This window comes from Rousettus aegyptiacus, unplaced genomic scaffold, assembly GCF_014176215.1.
Source record: "Rousettus aegyptiacus isolate mRouAeg1 unplaced genomic scaffold, mRouAeg1.p scaffold_m13_p_2, whole genome shotgun sequence".
Taxonomy (NCBI): Eukaryota; Metazoa; Chordata; class Mammalia; order Chiroptera; family Pteropodidae; genus Rousettus; species Rousettus aegyptiacus.
The window spans coordinates 117,750,105-117,771,288 of NW_023416295.1; the positions used below are offsets into that span (position 1 = coordinate 117,750,105).

The 21,184-nt window shown below is 37.4% G+C and overlaps 1 protein-coding gene across 1 annotated transcript; it reads left to right on the forward strand.

Moving 5' to 3' along the window:
• The first annotated feature begins 13,206 nt into the window (after window positions 1–13,206).
• IL22 (interleukin 22) lies at window positions 13,207–17,704 on the forward strand. Its single transcript, XM_016148460.2, has 5 exons — window positions 13,207–13,444; window positions 13,859–13,924; window positions 14,050–14,193; window positions 15,120–15,185; window positions 17,558–17,704. Exons 1-5 carry the CDS (start codon window positions 13,259–13,261, stop codon window positions 17,633–17,635), a joined length of 540 nt encoding a protein of 179 aa, XP_016003946.2. The 5' UTR covers window positions 13,207–13,258; the 3' UTR covers window positions 17,636–17,704.
• The last annotated feature ends 3,480 nt before the right edge of the window (window positions 17,705–21,184 follow it).

Below are 21,184 nucleotides of genomic sequence, written 5' to 3' on the forward strand. Positions count from 1 at the left end.
TCCTTTGCACTCTGAGTGCTCAAAAGCAAGAAACACACCTTATTAATTTGTGCATCTTTCCTATTGAGCCCAGTGCCTAAGTCATAATAATTGAATTAAAAAATGTTATGGAATCAATTGCATTACTAAGCTGTTTGAGGACAAAAACATGTCTTGGTCATTTTACAGTTCCCCAGACCCACGACAGTACTAGACACATGGCAGATATTCAACAATCATTATTGTAGAAATTATCATGTTTGGTGACATTAGGGTTGATCAGAGATTAAATTTGGGGCATGTAGGGCCAGCTCTAGAAATAAACAAGTATACCTCTGGTTTTGTCCATGACCTAGGAGGAGAACCCTGAACAGATAGTGAAAGCCAACATTGGTCACTTCTCTGGAGGTACAGACTGAGCAGAGGAAGCCCTGGAAATTATTGCCAAATTAGAAAAAATATGAACGGGGTCACAGTTGAAAGATTCAACTGACTCTGAGGAATAATGTCATTAAATATAATCATCCAGATAAAGAAACAAAAGATTATCAACATCCCCAAAGCCCCCTTTTATCCTATACCAGTGTCTAACCATCCCAAGTGTTACTCTTCTGACTTCTAATGTGATAGACCAGTTTTACCTGTTTTCTGAACTTTACATGAAAGGAATTACATGGGTTATATTTTTCTGTGTTTGGCTTTTTTCACTCAGCATTTGTTTGTGAGATTCATCTTTGGAGTACATGTAGAAATATTGTGTACATTATCATCAGTTTATAACTATATACTGTACTGTATATACTATACTGCATATAACTATACTCTATGTATTCTAGTGTTTTTGGCTTGGGGCTATTATGAAGAATTCTGCTATGCATATTTTTGTAAATGTCTCTTGTTAACAAACTCATTTTTGTTGAGTTTGTAGCTAAAAATTAAATAGTTGGGTCGTAGAGTATGTATCTGTTCAGCTTTGGTAGATATTGCAGAACGGATTTCTAAAGTGGTACTGATTTATACTCCTACAGGCAACTTATGAAAGTTCCATTTGCTCTAAATGCTTGCTAAGAATCGGTATTGTCTGTTTTTTGTTTTAGTCACTCTGGTGGGTGAAAAGATGAGAAGAGATAAAAATGATGAAAGTTACTTTTTCAAGAAATATTCATTTGTCCCTTTACCTAAGAGAACGATTAAATACCTGAAGGATTCTAGGCACTGTGCTAGAAGCTCATAAATAAAATGGTCAAAAATAATTATTGCAATCATCATTAAGACATTTTTACTTGTAATTAATTTACTTATCCAACTAGAACTTACTGAGGGCCTATAATGTTTTAAGGATTGTGCCACATAGAGACTGTGCTCTTATGGAGCTGATGTTATCGTAAATGAATGAATAAGTGAAAAAAGAAAGCATATTGCCCCACTTTTCTCTTCCACCATCCTGTGTGCAGCTTTGTCTCTGCTACATTTCCTAGGCAAACCTCACTCAGATATTTTTCTATTAGCCCACCCAAGTGGACATTTCAATGGATAATCCCACTTGTCTATGACTGTATTAGTTATTGTAATTCTTCCCTTTGCCAGCCTGTTAAGTATAAAAAGCATTATTTTCATCCCATTCTTCTATTTAATTTCTTCCCTACTCATTCAAGGGCCTGTAGATACTTCTAATTTTTCTAAAGGCATGTTAATTAACTAATATAAGAACAATTTAAATTCCAGTTCTCTAATCAGTATTTAGGTTCAGTCAATGTTTTTTCTTAAAAGTAAGCCCACTTCAGATTCATCCTAAGGCTGCTACAGCACAATTACTATGTTATCTTAATGTATTTTTTTTAAACTATTAAAGATTGGTTTAATAACCCCTACTTGGTAAAATATTCCAACAGCAACAAAATAGACATTTGTTAAACAGAATGAAATATTATTAGCTTAGTTTATTTGGTTGTAAGAATTTGAAAGTGAAAACAGATTTGTACTTTTTTAAAAAACAGTGCATTTCAGACTTGCCACTGATTCAAATGACATCTTGTCTAACTAGCCTAAATTAGTGATGCTTCACTCTATTTATGATATATACACAGTTTTAAAATTAGGACAGTGACAAAGAAAAAGAAAAGGAGGCATTTTCTCAAGACCGATGTATGTGAATTGGTACTGTACTTAATAATTTGCATTTCAAAAAGTTTGAACAGGGTCATAAGAATGTAGAGAATGTCTACTTTACTTAACATTTATTGGCTCACAGTTTTCCCATCAGAGAAAGGGTTTGGTAAAGTTGAATACATAGAATTCCGAATATGACTCTTTTTAAGTTATGTTTCTAAAATAATTAAGCTGTGCAAATGATTGTGAGAAACATTAATAATTCTAAAACTGATTAGAGAATTGGGATAAAAGATTCATTAATAATTAATTATGACTTTGAATATCTGGTGTTATAAGCAAGTGTGAATTATGATTTTTTTATACTAAAAATAATAAATAGAATGAGAGATTGGGATGGACTAATAGATTTTTAAAAATCTGTGACAAGAGAGGGCAGACATTAGGAAGCCAATATCAAATTCTGTTTCATATGCACAAGAGTAGTGAGAAATTTGCATAAATGTTGCTTTCTTTCATCATTTAAATTTATTGAAGTACTTTCTATTACTAGAGAGAAAACTATAGTCATTTATATTATAACACATTCCTGTGGCATACATAGTTTTCCCTTTAAGATTCACAAGTTTTAGTCCTCAGGAAAAAGAGAAAGGTGACATGGTTGATAAGTGTTTTTGTGGGCAAGGTGTTAACAGGGTGAGGTGGCCATGGTAGGAAGTTGTCCTGGGTACTGTAGGGTTATCTTCAAGCAGAACTGAGGAATAAATAAAGTTCCTGTTTGGAAACCCTAGTTTCTAGCTTTATTCTTTGTTGGGTACCTTTATCTCTCCTCTAGACAGACCTTGAAAAAACACACACACATACATACTTTATGTTCTCAGAAGATGAGAATCCTAAGTCTCTTTTTCCAAGTCAATTTGGTACTCATTTATACCAAGGTGTAAGTGACTACTAACAGCTTAATATCATTTCCTCTTTAAATTAACTAGAAATTAAAAGTAATACACAAGATCTCAGTGGAGAAAATTTTGAAACACTATCAATAGATATAAAAAAAGATCTAAAGTAGTAGAGAGATGGCAAATGCTTTTGGGTGGAATGAGTTAATTTTATAAAGATGTTAATTCTCCTCAAATTAATCATTTCATTAAATCATAGCCAAATGAAAGTATTTGTTGGCATTTTTCCAGGAACTAGGCAAATTTGTTATAAATTTGTATAAAATATATATGAAAAATCCAAGAATAGTTAAATCAGCCCTTAAAAAAGTAGATAGAAGGTAGATTTTCCTGTTCAATTATAAAGACACTCTTTAGTAATAAAAATATTATGGAACAAGCTAAAGAACAATAAGGGAAAAATAAATAAGCCAATGTGAGAAAATAGAGAGCTCATATATATGTATATACATATGTGTGTATATATTCATATAAATTCACATATGATAAAGAACTCACTGTTTAGAAGGCTGTATTAGAAAAACTGGCTTACTATGTAAAGAGAATAAAACTGGATTTCTTACTTTCCATCATATACAAAAAGGCATTGAAGAACCTGATTGTAAAAGGCAAAAACATGAGGTATACAGAAGAAAAGATAGAAGAGTATCTTTGTGACCTAGGAATAGAGAGGAACTTTTAGAACAAAAGCTTTAAAAGTGCAAACCATGTCTGGTCAAGACGGTGGAGTAAGCAAACACTGTCCTTGCTTCTTCTTTCAGCCACATCAAAATTACAACCTAAGAGATGAGAAAAAATGCCGTAGATGATAGAGGGTTTGTTCACTCCTCTTGCGACCAAATCAAAATTATGACAGTAACACAGAGCAAATAGCAAGGAAAGTCGCCTAGGATCTAGATGAACACAAGCACTACAATTAGGGAGAGAAATAATCACCCTGCAATGGTAGAAGCTAGGAAGGGGTGAATATGCAAGGCTACCTGGTCCCCGGTGGCTGAGTGAGACAGAAGATACAGTCACGGCATCTGGCAGCTGCAGATGACTCTTAAAAGGGCTGTGTCCCTGAGTGAACTTTTGGATGATGGACCTGCTCCATCTGAGTACTATTGCTGGGTTGGCTGCATGGGGTGCGGGAGGGGGGCACCAGGGACTTATAGGGAGATGCTGAGTTGTCAGAATGAGGGCCAGAGCCGAGGCTCTACCTGGGGCAGAACTGCTGGTGGTATCATTGTTCCTCTGTTGAGCCCTCGCCGCTTCCCAGTGTGTGGACGCAGTGCCACCACAGCTGAGATGTCACCAAACTGGATAACAGAGATTGCTTCATCAAGAGGATTCCCTGAAACTCCAACTTTCCTGACTTGCAGTCCTACCCAAGTCACATCCAAGTATGTCCTCAATGAGTCCAGTGCTCCTTGCTAAGCAGAGCCAAGACTCACATTGGTGGCATCTGGCCTTGGTTTCTGATGTGGTTTCTTGCGGGAACTATAAACATAGCATCTGTAGATTGCTTGCTGAATCTTAGCAGGTGGATCCAGAAGGGCACAGGCTGGGGCTAAACTTGGCCTGCAGCTGAACCCCTGGATACCCATTACACAAAGCCATGCTAATAAGACTGGGAAACTTAAGAGCTTTGCTTAGTACATAGAAACAGACACAGAAAGGCAGCCAAAATCGGAAGACAAAGAAGCGGAAACCATATAAGAGAACAGAACAGAGATCCAGGAATAATGGAGTCAAACGATTTAACAGGTGCAGAGTAAAAAATACTGGTGATAAAGATGCCCAATGAACTTATGGGAAGTGTAGATGAATTCAGTGAGAACAAAGAGATAAAAAACATAGAAATGGAAATGGAAATTATGAAAGGGAACCAGTATGAAATGAAGAACACATTATGAGATGAAGAATAAATTAGATAGAATTAAAAAAGTAGATAAAGACAAGCATCGAATCACCTATATAGAGGATGGGGAAGCCAAGGAGACTCAATCAGGACAGCAAGAAATAAGAAGCCAAAACTATAATAATAATTTAAGGAGTCCATGTCATAGGGGTACCTGAAGGAAAACAAGAGGTTGAAGAGCTATTTGAAGAAACAATGATGGAAAACTTCCCCCAGCTGGTGAAGAAAATAGACATACAAACCCCAGGAAGCTCAGAGAGTCCCAAGAAAGAGGAACTCAAAGAGGCACACGCTAAGATGCATCATAACTAAAATGCCAAAGGTTAAATACAAAGAGAGAATCTTAAAAACATCAAGAGAAAAGCAGTTAGTTGCCTACAAAGGAGCACCTGTAAGACTGGAAGTTGATTTCTCAAAAGAAACTAGGCAGGACAGAAAGGCTTGGCAAAAAATATTCAATGTGATGAAAATCGAGATCTACAACCAAGAATACTTTATGCAGCAAAGCTATCATTTAGAGTTGAAGGACAGATAAAGAGCTTCCCAGACAAAAATAAGCTAAAAAAAATTATCAACACCAAGCCAGTATTACAGGAACTGGAGGAACTTCTTTAAGAAGAAAAACTTATCAAAAACAAGAGTAAAGAATTGTAATAACTACATCCCTATCAACGATGGAAAAGAATTAAGTGTTTCAACTTAAAGATAGAGTGGCTGAATGAATAAGAAAACAAGACCCCTACATATATTGCTTACAAAAGACTCACTTCAGATTAAAAGACACTCACAGATTAAAAGGAAGGGGATGGAAAAAGATATTGCCTTGATGGACTTAGAAGGTATTGCACTGAATGAAATGGGTCGGATAAAGACAAATATGACATGATTTCACATGCATGTGAAATCTAAAGAATGAAATAAACAACAACAATAACAATAAAAGCAGAAATAAACTCAGATATAGGAAATATTTTGAAGGCTGCTAGATGGGGGAGAGGTTGGGAGGGACGACGAAAAAAGGCAAAGGAATTAATAAGTACAAATGGATAGTTGCAGAATAAACATGAAATGTAGAGTATAGCATGGGGAAGATGATTAATAATGTTGTAATATGTAAGGGAGAAGAAGGGTACTAGATTTAGTGGGGTGATCGCTTTGTGAGTTAGGTGGATCTCTTGTCAATATGCTGTACAAATGAAACTGGTATATTATTGTATACCAACTATAATTGAAAAATAACTCATTGAATTGTACAAAGTAAATACAAACAACTATTGTTTATTATATTTCAATAAAGCTGGGGGTGGTGAGGTGGGAAGAGCATAGAAAGAAATCCTAGGACCAACCCAGTTGAAAAAAAATTACAACTTAACTACAGGATAGCCATCACTGGGAGTCTCCTGAAGTGTAGCTGAACAGAAGTCTTATAACTCGGGATACACAGAAGAGACTACCTCAAGCCTAGTAGGAGAGGTAGAGACAGAAAATGGACTGGTCCCAAACTCACACATAGAGGTTGAGAATTGGGAGAAATGTCTTGGCTGTGGATGTCCCCCTGGAAGAGTGAGGGGTCCCAGTCCCACACTAGGCTCCCTAGAGCAGGGTTCCAGTGCCAAGAAGAGAAGTCTCCATAACTTCCGGTTGTGAAAACCAGCAGAGATTGTGGCTAAGTGAAATGGAGGGCTAAGGGAGTTTCAGACTTTTCTCTTAAGGGCTGCATGTGGACTTACTCACAGACAGACTCACTTCCTCTGAGCTCCAGCGCTGAGGCAGAGACTTGAAAGGTGTCAGGGACATACAGGGAGGAACCGAATTGTCTGGCTTCAAGGAGAGGGCTGAAGGGGAAGCTTTTTCCCAGATAGGAGTGCTGGCAGAGGGCATTGTTCCTTTGTTGAACCCTCTCCTGCCTAGCTTTCAGACCAAGGCAGGCACCATATCTGAGTCTCCATCAACATAGCTGACACTGGCTGCCCTGCTCTGATGATTCTGAGACCCAGCCCCTCCCAATGTGTGGGCCCACCTAAGCTGTTTTCAGTGGATTTTTCATACAGATGGCCTGTCTTGGCTCATGCTGTGGACTTTCCTAATGTCTCTCAGAGGCTCACAAAACCTAAAAAAGAGTCCCCTATACCTCTTGCTGAGTAGCACCAACCCCAGCACTAGTGGCAGCTGGCCTCAGTTTGTGACAAGCCCAGTGTGGGTAGTGGCCATCTGCTTGGTGGCTCATGCCAGGTGGCCCCGGGTAAGGCACTGGGTGCAGCTGAACTTGGCCTATGCTAGTGCCCCTCCTAGGAAGACCCGGGCTGTATGCCCAGTGGCTGGCTTCATTCTGAGCTGGAGCACCACCAGGGGTCACTTCTGAGGATGACACACTCAAAGGGAAGACAAAACAGACATCAGAGCCCTGCTAAAGTGAAGCCTACTCCATAGGGTTAGTCTCTGCACAACTCCTCCATTGGTCACAGCCAGTATCACAACCAATCAGCTTCAGGGTTAATCCATCCCACTGATGTGCAAACAGTAATGAAGGCTAAAATATAACAGGTGGGTACACACAAACTATACAAGGGACATACCTCAAGCACTCGGCTCAGGTGACCATGGAAGACTGTCACTGGGACCTTCTAAATAAGGTCGGTCTACTAAGACATAGTAGCCATACCTAATACATAGAAACAAACACAAGTAGACGACCAAAATAGAAAGACAAAGAAACATGTCTCAAGTGAAAAAGCAGAACAAAGTTCCAGAAAAAGAACTAAACAAAATGGAGATGAGCAATCTACCAGATGCAGAGTTCAAAATACTTGTTATAAGGATGCTCAATGAACTTAGGGAAAGAGTAGATGAACTCAGTGAAAACTTTAACTAAGAGATAGAAAACACAAAAGTAGAGATAGAAAACATCAAAAAGAACCAGCCAGAAAGAAAGAATTAACTGAAATGAAGAATACATTAGGAGGAATTAACAGTAGATTAGGTGAAGCAGAGGATCGAATCAGAGGTTTAGGAAATAAGGTAACAGAAAACATCCAAACAGAACATCAACAAGAAAAAAGAATTTTAAAAGTGAGGATAGTTTAAGTGAACTCTGGTACAACATCAAGCATACCAACATTTGCATCATTTGCATCATACGGATACTAGAAAGAGAAAAGAGAGGGCAAGGAACTGAAAACCTATTTCTAGATATAATGACTGAAAACTTCTCTAACTTGTTGAAGGAAATAGACATACAAGTCCAGGAAATACAGAGAGTCCCAAACAAGTTAAACCCAAACAAACCCACATCAAGACATGTTGCAATTGAATTTTAAAGAGAAAAAGAGAATCCTAAAGCAGCAGGAGAAAATCAGTTACCTACAAGGGAGCTCCCACAAGACTGTTAGCTGATTTCTCAACAGAAACTTTGCAGGCCAGAAGAAATTGACAGGAAATATTCAAAGTGATGAAAAGCAAGGATGTACAATCAAGATTACTCTTTCTAGTAAAGTTATCATTTAGAATCCAAGGACAGATAAAGAGCTACCCATCACCACAGAGCGAGTATTACAGGAAATGTTAGAGGGACTTCTTTAAGAAAAAAAGATAAAAGATATAAAATATAAATAATAAAATGGCAATAACTACATATCTAGCAACAATAACTTTAAATGTAAGTAGATTAAATGCTCCAATCAAAAGATGGCTGAATGAATAAGAAAACAAGACCCTTACATATACTGCCTGCAAGAGACTTACATCAGATCGAAAGACACATACAGGCTGAAGTAAAGGGATAAAAAAGGTGTTTCAAGAAAATAGAAACAACAACAACAAAAAGCTGAGGTAGCAATATTCATACCAGACAAAATAGTCTTTAAAACAAAAGCTATAACAAGAGACAAAGAAGGACCCAGTTATCCCACTTCTGGGTATTTATCTGAAGAAATCCAAAACACTACTTTGAAGGGACATGTGAATCCATATGTTCATTGCAGCATTATTTACAGTAGCCAGGATATGGAGACATCCTAGGTGTCCATTCATCAATGGATGAATGGATAAAGAAGAGGTGGTGTACACACACACACACACACACACACACACACACACACACACACACACACTGGAACATTACTCAGCCATAAGAAAAGAATGATATCTTGCCATCTGCAACAACATAGATGGACCCAGAAGGTATTGTGCTGGCTGAATGGAGTAAGCCGGACAAAGATAAATGTCATGTGTAGAATCTAGAGAATAAGATAAACAAACAAACAACAGAAACAAGCATATAGATACTGAGAGAATTTTGATGGCTGTCAGATTGGGGGATAGAGAATGGGTGAAGGGGGCAGAAATTAAGAGGTACAAATTAGTAGTTACTAATTTGTCGTGGGACTATAGAGTATAGCATAGGGAATATTGTCAGTAGTATCACAATAACTGTAGGGTGTCAGATGGGTACTAGATTTATTGGGGTGATCACTTAATAAGTTATATAAATGTCTAATCACTGTGTTGTACGCTTGAAACTAATAAAATATTGTATGTTGACTATAATTGAAAACTTAAAAAAAATAAAAGCAAATCATGTAATAAAAATGCCTTAAATGACATCTAAATTAAGTTTTCTGTTCAACAAAGGACAAATAAACAAAATTAATAGAACACAAATTGGGAGAAGGGTTTGCTATGTCTACAACCCAAAAGAGAGTAACATTTAAATATACAGGGTACTATTACAAATCAACAACATCGGGAAGAGCAACAACAAACCAAAGCCCACTATACCAATGAGCAACTGATGTAAATAATCAATTCATAAAAGAAGGAAACCCAAGTGGCTACAAGCGTATGAAGAAATATGCAAATTAAAACAATAATGAGATGCTATTTTAAATATTCAAAAGCTGGCAAATTAAAGCTGGATAATACCAAGTATAGGTGGGGGTATAAGAAAACAGGAATTTTCTTCATTGATCTCAGATAGTAGATAGATGCTGCATTTCTGGAGAGCAATCTGGCACTATCTAGTAAAAGTAGGTGAACTTATCCCTATGACCCAGTGGTCCTACTCCTTAGTAACTATTCCAAAGATATTTTTTAAAATGTCATTAGAATGACTTGGATGAGGTTGTTTAGCGCTGCAATGTCTGTAGAGTGGGCAATTAGAGGTGGTTTAGGTGCTATTTCTCCTGTTAAAGGAGAAATGAATAAGTAAAATATGGCTACACGCTATGAAATGTGATGTTAGAAATAGGAGTTAAACACAGCAACAAAGATAGAGCATAAGACTACAGTGCTAAGTGGAAGATTAAGCTAGGGAAACATTTCTACAAAATAAAAATACCTACAAAATGCCTACATGCACTAAACAACACTTTATGTTTTTCAAGGATGCATTTATATATAGAAATATATATCAAATATGTTAGAGCAGAGGACTATGGCCAGCATAGAGGTGGTGGTGGATGTTTGGTGTGGAGGAAAGGAGAATGATGGTGGTGGTATCACACACACACACACACAGAGAGAGAGAGAGAGAGAGAGAGAGAGAGAGAGAGAGAGAGAGAGAGAGAGAGAGAGAGAGAGAGAGAGAGAGAGAGAGAGAGAGACTTTGTATAAAACAATGATCATGTGTGATATACTGAGGAGTATGATGAATACAGTGCTTTTTACCTGAGATACCTAAAGTCCTACTTCTCCTAGAGAGTATGTATTTTAAAAGAATGTATTGAGGATTTCCAAGCATCAGTCAACAAATTGGGAAATCATTTTATCATGTAGTCAGTGAATATTTATTCATTACCTGCTATGTGCACTGTTCTGGGTGCTAGAACTAGTATTGGTAATGAGACAGAATAGCCTACCTTCTGGCTGGCAATTCTGGTTAGGCTTTCTTGGCATTAGGGCAGGTAAATTGTTGCATATACCTAAGGTCAACCGTGGGTATACTCTGTCTGGGGCCTGGAAGCTTGACTCTGGGGTTTCTTTTCTCTCAGGTGGCTTCTGGGAGATATTTGAAAATTCATAAGGAAACAGCTAAAGAGAGGGCCTTTTATGATCTGAAATTATATAGTGCGCATGTCTCTTGTTTTTTTCCACAGGATCAGTTTTATGTTATATACAAAATAACAAATATTTCTGAGCCTCCTGTATGACTATTTAGAGAACCAATACAGCCTCAGAACAGATTTTCACTTGAGTGAGTTTTAGTCAGTCTCACTAAAACTTAAGATCTTGGCTCCATTATCTTATTAATGACTGTCCATCAGGGCTGTATAATGGATAACAGACATGTCGTTGCTACTAAAGACCAGTTTGCAATTTTCTGGCATTCTATTTTTGTTTCATAGCTAATTATTCCCTATTCAGGAATGATAACAGAGCTGGCAAATAGTAGTAGGTTAAATCCCAACTTTAGAAGTATTATAAAGGCAGTCCCCAAATTATCTCCATGTGTGTTTCCAAAGATATTTAGTAAATTATTTAATTTTGCATATCTACTTACCTATGTTAGATATGTATCTATTCATTGGATAAGAACATATTACATGAGTAAATAGAGTCCCTACATGTGTAGCACTGTTCTAAGTGTTGGAAACACAGAGATGAAAAAGACAGAGACTTTTCCCTTAAAATCATATAATTGGATAATATCGAAACATTTTTCCCCTGGAAACAAAATTATGTACACTTGAATTCATATGTGTGCATGTTCTCAGGCAACCCAACAAAAGTCTTTTTAATCCACAGCATAGTTTAATTCTAGTGATAATATAATATAATTATATAGAGTTCTGGACAAATACGGCCATGTCTTATATAAGAAATTGAATAAAGAAAAATTTCCTTATCTTGGGTTCATTAACATCTCTGAACAAACGTTTGGAATGGGTCTGTTATTTTTTCACTCCTTCCTACCCTTTCTTTTTGTATTTTTCTCCTAAGGCCGCCTTCCTAAACACTAGTGTCCTCATGCTGTCCCGACCCTTCACTGTGGCTCCTCGCCTCGGTCTGCGCCATCTCACGAATGTTCAAGATTTTACAATTATTCACCTTCTTTCTTCCAGTTATTTAACACTCCTTATCTTAAGTAGTTATGAGGAGAAAAGTCTGATTTAACTATCTGCATGAATTCACATTCCTTCCTTCCTTTAGCAGTACATTGGTGCACCTGCTCCCTGCTCCTGCCACTTTGGAGGGTTTCGAGTCTAGATTTTAGGTGTTATTTAGGAGTTAATGTATTTTTAATAATTTGAAGTTAACATGTAACCACTATCTGGAAAGATTCCCTTTTTCAGACACCCATATATACTAGAAATTGTTATAAGATTTTTGGAAATATTATTCTGAGACTTGTGCATTGTTTTGAATGAGTGCAGGTAAAATTTCAAGATGAACACTGTATCCCTGTATTCTTTACATACCTGCATGTTGAGAAAAATAGCCACCAGATTGTTCTGCATTAATATTTCCTAACTTGAATTGATATCGATTATAATTCAATTAAAAAAATTTAAGGTAAATTTGTACCTACCATAATTGTTATAATCACTTAAAGTCACAGAATGGGAGAAAAACAGTGTTTAGACAAGCCAAAAGTGTAATTTTTAAAATGTAAGTCTTCTTCAGGATTCAACATATTAAAAAATTAGATAAAATTATTTTTAGAAATGTAAATATCTCCAAGCTATGATTACTATTTATTTTAAAGCAGAAGATGTAGGGCATGGGTCCTTATTTCTGATTACCTCCAATGAGATAAGAATCTATGAAGCTCGTAGGAAAGAGTCCGTGACCAAAATGCTTACTCAGTTACTATAGGAGATCAAAAAATATTATACCAAATCTGGAATCTACGAAGACAAAGCAATTGCTTTCTTTGAAAAGCATGTAGGGTTTAGAAAATTTCTAGGATTTGTCTGTAAAATCACCCTCTGGGCCCTAATAATGACGTTTTAGGGAAACACTTGCATATCAAGGTGGGACGGAGAGGGAGTGGTGTTTTGTGGGCTCCTATGGTGGTTAGGTAGTTCTCAGAAGACAGTACTGGAAATTAGATAATTGCTGATGTCATATTTTTCACAATAAAAAAAAATTGGTGTCCTAGGCGCTATAAAAGCAGCAGTGTCTACCTTCCCATCACAAGCAGAATCGCTGAAACTGGTAAGTGTAAACTTGCTATGATTGGTTTGTGTGGTACTTAATTGTTTTTTTTTGGTACTTCTTGAAACCTAACTTTTTCGCTTTATGTTCTTATTCTCTTGATACTAGGTTCTTCTTCCCTAGCCACCAACTGTTTGAGTTAGAGTTGTCTGTCATGGCCACCCTGCGGAAATCTGTGAGCTTTTCCCTTATGGGGACTCTGGCCACTGGCTGCCTTCTTCTTATTGCCTTGTCGGTGCAGCAAGGAGCAGCTGTGCCCATCAGGTCTCTCTGCAGACTTGACAAGTCCAACTTCCAGCAGCCCTACATCACCAACCACACTTTCATGCTGGCTAAAGAGGTACTCATCTCAATCTTTCTCTCTTATGCATCTTATCTACTTGGAACCTGAATAGTTCTTAAAATTTTCTTCAGAGCACATTGAAGATTTTAAGAACTCATCATTTATCTCTTCTGGTAGATCAGAGATCATTTTCTATGCCTCTTCAAGAATTCTTTGAAGATTGGGCTTTACCAGAAGGCCTTCTATTTTGGCTTTTAAAACACATACATTGAGGCCTACCCCAAAAGGAGCCATTTAGTAGCCTATCTGACTTCATTTTCTGTGCATATTTTAAACTCATGCACACATCTAAATTCATTCCTTAATGTTCATGGAGCTGCTTTGAAGATAGGGTATAAAGTACATCTCTACTTACAGACTTTTCTTCTGTCTCCTCAATGTCCAAGCACTTAGTCTTTTCTTCTCTTCCAGGCTAGCTCAGCAGATAACAATACAGATGTTCGTCTCATTGGGGAGAAACTGTTCCGTGGAGTCCATGTAAGCCATAGTGGTGATGAGCAGGGCAGCATGCGATCCGTGACTATTTGGAGTGGTGGTGATGTTGGCTCGCATCTTCTGATTGTCCTCTCATTTGACTATTGCTGGTTCATTTTTGTTTGCAGATGAGTGAGCGCTGCTATCTGATGAAGCAGGTGCTGAACTTTACCCTTGAAGAAGTGTTGCTCCCCCAGTCTGATAGATTCCAGCCCTACATGCAGGAAGTAGTGCCCTTCCTGGCCAGGCTCAGCAACAAGCTAAGCCAATGCGTAAGTTCTCCTCCCAGCCTAAGTCCACCCACTCCTAGTTAGCTGCCTTCCTTCCTTCTCCCATTTAGAGCCCCCAACTCTCATTGCCTCTCTCCCATGCTGGCAGTAAGCGATGCCTCAGCAACACCATTATAGGAGTTATTTAGAATCACAGAGTATTTGTCTTTGTTTTAATTGAGTCACATTTTGAGTTTATGGTGATGGATGGGGTCTAAAAAATGAGCGCATAGAAGGTTCATTTGTCCCTGAGAAAAAGCAACTCAGGTTATGTGAGTTGAGAAGGGTATTGGGAGCTGTGAAGGAAAACTGCCTAGGTATGGAAATGGATCCATTGAATATAAGTTGATAAAGGGAGGAGATGGGAAAGAGAAAGAGGGAAATCGGAAAGTTTAACGTTCCGTGGTGGATGGGCAAAGACTCCTGCCTTTTCATTGTTACGGGAAGTGATAAAATCACACATGTGTGAACGCAATGCCTCTGAACATTTAAAACTATAAAAAATGGTTTGAGTGAAGTGAGCAGAGCAAAGGGGACCTAGTATTTATTAAGGCGGGACTACTGTTCACACAATACATTTTATGTATTTTTCTTGCTCTGAGTGTGCATTTTTGATGAGGTACATTTAGGGTTTTAATCTTGATAAAATTTGCATAAACCACTCCACTCTTTCCACAAACTTAAACCTCAATAGGATTTCCCAAAGGTGAAGAGAGGTCCCATGTAAGGGGAATGACTGGATTTTGATGTCCAAAGGAATTCAAACACTCTGAAAATCTAGGTCACATGTGAAATCTAGGTCATTGTGGGCAAGAATGTTAAGAACTTTAATTCCAGGTGAATTGTAACATACCTCAGTTAGGGACACTGAGGTTCATAAAGTATAGTACAACTATGTTAAAATAATTACTCTGGTTTTTATTTTGTAGCATATTGAGAGTGATGATCAGCATATCCAAAGAAATGTGCAAAAGCTGAAGGACACAGTGAAAAAGGTACTATTAATAACCATTAATGCTAAATCATTAAATAGGAGAGACAAATGTTTTATTTTTCTTTCCTTTCCTTTTTTCCCCCTAGTTGTGATTTTTTTACTTAATTCTTCTACCATTGGATTGATGGTTTAGGTACATATGTAGATAGATGTGTTTATGTATTTATAAATCAATTTCTAAATTTTGGAAATTATAGAATTCTAGAGCTGGCTGAGAAGTTAGGTCATCTAGTCTCATCACCCGTGGTCTGGGGATGGCCAGTGGCAGAGCCAGAGCTAGAATGCAGTTCTGAATCCCATCCAGGCCAACACTCCTCCAGCAGAATTACATATTAGTTTTAATATTTCTTAGGGAAACTTAATATCCCTACTTATTCGTGTCATCTGAAGAAGCACTTGTTTAAAAACAGAAAGAGGCCTGGGGGTAAATTTATTTGAAGTGATTTTCGAAGCCACTAATTTGATGATTTAGGACTTGGGGAACTAAACCCAGAACAACCATAACAAAAGAGCTGGATTTACATAAAGGATGAATTTCTGGAATGATGGATACTTATATTTAATTATCAGATTGCAATACCCAAGAGCTGTTGATTTTAATTTAAAAGCATGAGTGAACAACGCTTGATTTCCTTTACGCAGTTTCAAATGCAAATATTAGTAATGGATTTATTATAGTGAAATGGAAGTCTCAGTTGGACATCTTTTCTTCTCTCCCTTCCTCTTACTTTCTAGTCTTCTTCTTATCTCAATGAATGCCTAGTGAGCATGTATCTAATGTAAGCTAGTGTATATCTATAGTGAATAATACCATCATGTGGCCTATTTGGGGAAAAGAATAACAGTTCAAGGCTCAGACTAGCAATTGTGACTCATCCAAAAACCAGAGGAATGATTAGCAGCAGCGAAAGTGATGCCCTTGCAAGCAGGTGCAATTAAACCTCAGAAACATGAAGGCTCTAGCTGATGAAATTTTCAGTAACAAGTGTCATCACAATTTTCCCTTTTTTCCATCTTGATTTTTTTTAAAGCATTTATTCCTGAGCATGATTCAATGAACACGACTGTTTCTTCCTTTGATAATTGAAGGCTTTGTGGTTTTTCATTGTGAAGATCAATTCTCTTATCACAGAAAATATTACCTACATGTAGAAGGCTGAATATTAGCACACCATAGCCAAGAAGTACACTTGGTTTCAAATTATTCTGGTTCGAAAGATTCCTGTCAGCTTACTTTGTTGTCTTTAGAAAAGTGACATTAGAGAGAAAACTCTGATGGTGATCCGTGTGAGAAAAAAAGAGATTTTAAAGCGTTTACTCCATTTTGAGAGAATCTACTTTCACATTTGCAATAGGTTGCCATGTGGAAGAGTGGTTATGCTCTTTTTTTTTTTTTAAACCCTGTAGCTCCAGAAAACATAGGTGAGAGAGAAGAATGTTGTCCAGAGAAAGCTCAACATGAGAAAAAAACTGGTCAGCACTATATGAAACGAGAGGGCAGTGTTGGGAGGTAGTAATCCCTGTCACTGGAAGGAAAAGTGGAGAGCAGGTTATAATAGAATGGATGAAGTATAAAAAAAATCCCCTGGCATTATGGCATAGGAAGTGTGGAGATGTGGAATGGTGGAAGAAAGCAAAAAGAGAAAGAAGAGTAAAGTATAAAGGACAATGCTAATGATGACTTATAGCTTTTCCTGAAATAATCTACAGCAAATTTAATAGAGTAGATGAACTTCAGAGAAGGATGCTTTGGGCTTGAATTTGGGATCTTTCTCATATTGGCTTTGAGAGCCTCATTCACATACTACTTGGAAAGAAGAAGAAAAAGGGTTGTTAGAACGTGCATCTGACTTTCTACTAATTAAATCAACTGAATAGGACTTACTTGGTATTTTCCCAACAAAAATCAAAACCTATTTTTTCCCCTTTGTCAGGAAGATGAGAACAGAAAGAGCCCATGTATATTGGTAAATGTGTAGTTTGATTCAAGGCTGTTGAGTTAAATCGTCACAAATAATTGGTCATAGACAATCTTGGGGCCATGAGGTATGGCAGGGCATAATGGGTGGGCCTCTGGGCCCCCCAGCACAGCTTCCATCTGCTTGCTCTGATTAGGAAGTAGTTTTAAACAGCTTAATTAGTGTGAGGTACAACTGAGATTGGCGCCTGCTCAGTTCAGACAGACACAATTTTAAGGTCTTTGGCAAATCACATTGTACTCCTGCTAAAAGGGTATTATTACTAATCTGTTATGAAAGGCTAAAACTTTTTTTCAGTCTCCAGCAATCTAACCATACTATCTCCCTCTAATTTGTTCCTCTTTTAAAAACTTGCTATAAATGCTTAAATACTTGTGCTTTCTTGTATTCACAGCTTGGAGAGAGTGGAGAAATCAAAGCAATTGGAGAACTAGATTTGCTGTTTATGACTCTGAGAAATGCCTGCATTTGATCACAGCAAAGCTGAAAAATGGATACTAACACTTCTTGCCTGTTAGAAATAATAACAAGATCCCCAGAGGTCTCTCCCCCGCCCCCCAAAAAAGGAAAGTGGGAAGCCAAACTTCACAATCATAGGTAGATTCTAAATAACCCCCTGCTTAGCTTAAAAAAGAGAACAATGTCACTTGTGTCCATAAGACCGGAAGGTAGTCCTTCTGGTCATAATGAGATTTGTTCTTAATGTTTTATTGTAGTTGGCTTTTTATACACAGAAATTTACTTTTAAGCAATTGTCTATTCACACAAAAAATAAGATGTCCAATTTCTTTAAGGAAAAAAAATCCCTGCATAACTTTGTTTTTGTAATTAATACTTTATATTTATGAATTTATTTATTGTTATAAGTATACATTTTATTTATGTTATTTTACTATGAATTTATTTATAGAAATCATGTGATATTGCTACTTATGTATAAGACTAATATTAATATTTATGATAATAAATATCTAAAATATGTTTAATAATATGCTTATTGGAAATCAATAAATACTTTGATATTCTAAATCTTGTGGCTTTGTGACATTTTTTCTTTAATATTATTATATCATCATCATCATGACATGATCATTCTCATTTGCTAAATTAGCCAAGGATCTCATATAAATGACTTTATTTTTGACTCTAAGCAAGTGAGGTGGCTATTAGTATTATCTCTATTTTACAAATGAGAAAACTGAATCAGAACCATGTCAAAAACATTGTGTAACTATAAGTTGTTGATCCATATTGAGTTTGGTCTATCTGATTTCTGGGCTGTCTGCTATATTGTGATAGATTTATTATGTTGATTCAGCAAGTAATTCTGAAAGAAAAAAGGTAAGAAATTGAAAAGAATTCATCTGCATTGTTAGCAGTTTGTGGGTAAAAGAAGTGAGGTTGCTGGGGGATATATACATGGAGCCTTTATTGCTAAAGGTGAACTGTTTTAGTTCTAGTTTGGGAGAGCATTCTCTAGTTTTCCTGTGAGTCAGGAAATAAAGTAAAGGGAGAGCGAACTGAATTGGGAGTCTTATCTGCTAGTGGTGTTTAGCACTCGTGGAGAAGTCTTGCATGTGGAAGATGAGAAAGATATTATGAAGCATACTGAACTGAGAGTGAAAGTTGTACATCTTCAAACTTCGTACAGTGGTACAGAGAAGAGAGCAAAGATGTAGAGATAGAAGTTGAACTAGTTCTATCTAGAAGAATGAATAAACGACCCCAGCATTGAAGAATGTCTAGGTCTTTCCAGAGAAGGTGAAAGTCAATGGTCAGCTCTCCAAAGTATTTCTTTTTACAAAAAATCAGGACCCTTGGTTTTATCCTACAAGTAACTCACAAATTGGTTGGTAAGTTACTTCAGGATTAGGTTAAGCCCTATGGTGATTGGTGAGCATGTATACAATTGTAGGTTCATTCATGGGTTAAGTAAAGCTACTGGTGTTGGGTATGGGCTCTAAATGCTGAGAGGTACTGGGATGATAAAATTATAATTATAAATATAAATTATGATTACTTCTGGGGTAAGTTGCAGTTTAGGACTCTTTCTTCTCTTCTTCCAAATGAATCTCTGTGTAACGCCTTAAGTAAGATTTGGTATTATACTTGTTTTTCACCAATCTTCTAGAAATTGAGCCATAAATGGAAGAATACTCCTAAAACTGGAAACACAAAAGCTTCCATCCCAAGGCAAGCAGTCCGAAAGAGAGATTTAAAGATTCTGACTACCAATGAATATAAGGCATAAGATTCCAGGATCATCTTCAATTTTGGAGGACAGTGCTGACAAATCTGGCAGTTATATGAAATAGTCCAAATTCCACATAGGGAGTCTTGACATAATCATTGGCACCTGCTATAAGAAAATTTTTTTGGCATCGTTGGCAGTGTCTAGCATTTGGCTGGCATCATCAGCATGGCTCTTGTTCTTGGCACTGGCAGAGACATTGAGTGTCTCCTCTCCCAGGAGCAGATGGCAACATCCACGTATTCAAGAAGACTAATCTGTGAGCCGTGTGAGACACAAGCCCCTGGAGATAGATTGACGATAGATTGACTGAAGGGTTTTGAGCATGGGAAAGACTTGATATAACTCATGTTGTATAAAAAGATCGCTGTGGCTGGCTGGATAGAGAGCAGGTCTAGTGTGTATGTATGTAGGGAGAGGGGCAATAAGAACAGAAGCAAGGCCAGGGCAATAGTCTAGGGAGGGGGGATGATTGCACTGGAGTAGATGAGAGCAGAGTAAGAGAAACCTAGTGTTGACTCTTACTGTGACACCTGGCTGGGGCTGCCTGGGAAATAAGAGCTATGTATGGATCATGTGCACTAACAGGAAAAAGTTTTTTTTTTTGCACTATATTATTCACTAACATGCAGCGCTTCATACAGGAATTTGAGTAAGGACACTCCTTACTCAAATTCAGAAGAACAGAATGCAGTGATGCCAGTGTGGAAAGCTGAGGTCCTGTTGTCTCAGAGACAACCACAGCTATAGCAACTTTATCTTTAAAATCTACTTTCAAGGAATGTTTATTGTTGAAAAAACAGGCGGAGAAAGCCAGGATGACTGACCCTGATCTACAAGAGGAAGTCGTTTCACTGCTGTGCCAAGAGGCTTAGACAGACAGTAACTGGACCAGAGAGATTCGCTGGATTGTCTTGTCAATTTGCTCAGTAGTATTGTCAACAGAAAATTGCATCAACCCCAAAGAGACAGGATCATTAAGAACTCCATTTCTAAAGGAATGAGTGTTTAAGTCACATTACCAGGTGAAAGACCTAGCTGATGAAAGTGCAGGCAGAGGGGAAAAGTAAAATGGAATGGGTAGTGGAAGAAAGAATTCATGATTATTAATTTAGAGTCTGTGAATAGCTGTAAAAAAGGAACTATAGCAGATATGGTTTTTGTTAATAAATTATTTGTCCTCTTTTCTCCTCTCTTCCCCACTTCTTACATAGAGAGCGCTTGTGGGGGTTGATATTTTGGTTTTCAGGTGGATGTTTGACCATGTTGACATCATCCTGTAACGATACGGCAGTTGATGACATTTTAAGTATTTCCTGTGTTGGAGACATATATTTTTCCATCAGAACGACAAGAGTAGATGTTCAAGACAAAAGGATGGGTTGTGTCAATCTGGTCTGTTCTTTTCCACTCCACTCTGTGCCTGGTATATATGAATTGTCCCATATACATGCTTGCCCTTTGGCTTTCCACTGCATTTGGCAAATGGAAGAAGTTAGCAGGAGATTGAAGGATGAGAATAAAGTCAGAGTATTTATTCCTCTGGAACCCTACTGCCAGATTGTCAGGCAGGGTTGGTTGTGTACTTCTACTAAAAACCTCAGCTCCTTGCAGACAAACAGCCCTCTTCCATACAATTCCCTTTCCTGGTTCTAGAAATTCCTCCAACTCTGTCCCCTAACAGGCTTCCAGCTGTTGTTAGCTTCAGGGTACTTCCATGCTTCTTGAAGTGTTCCTTAAGCTCTTTCCAAACCTTAAAATAATCAATCC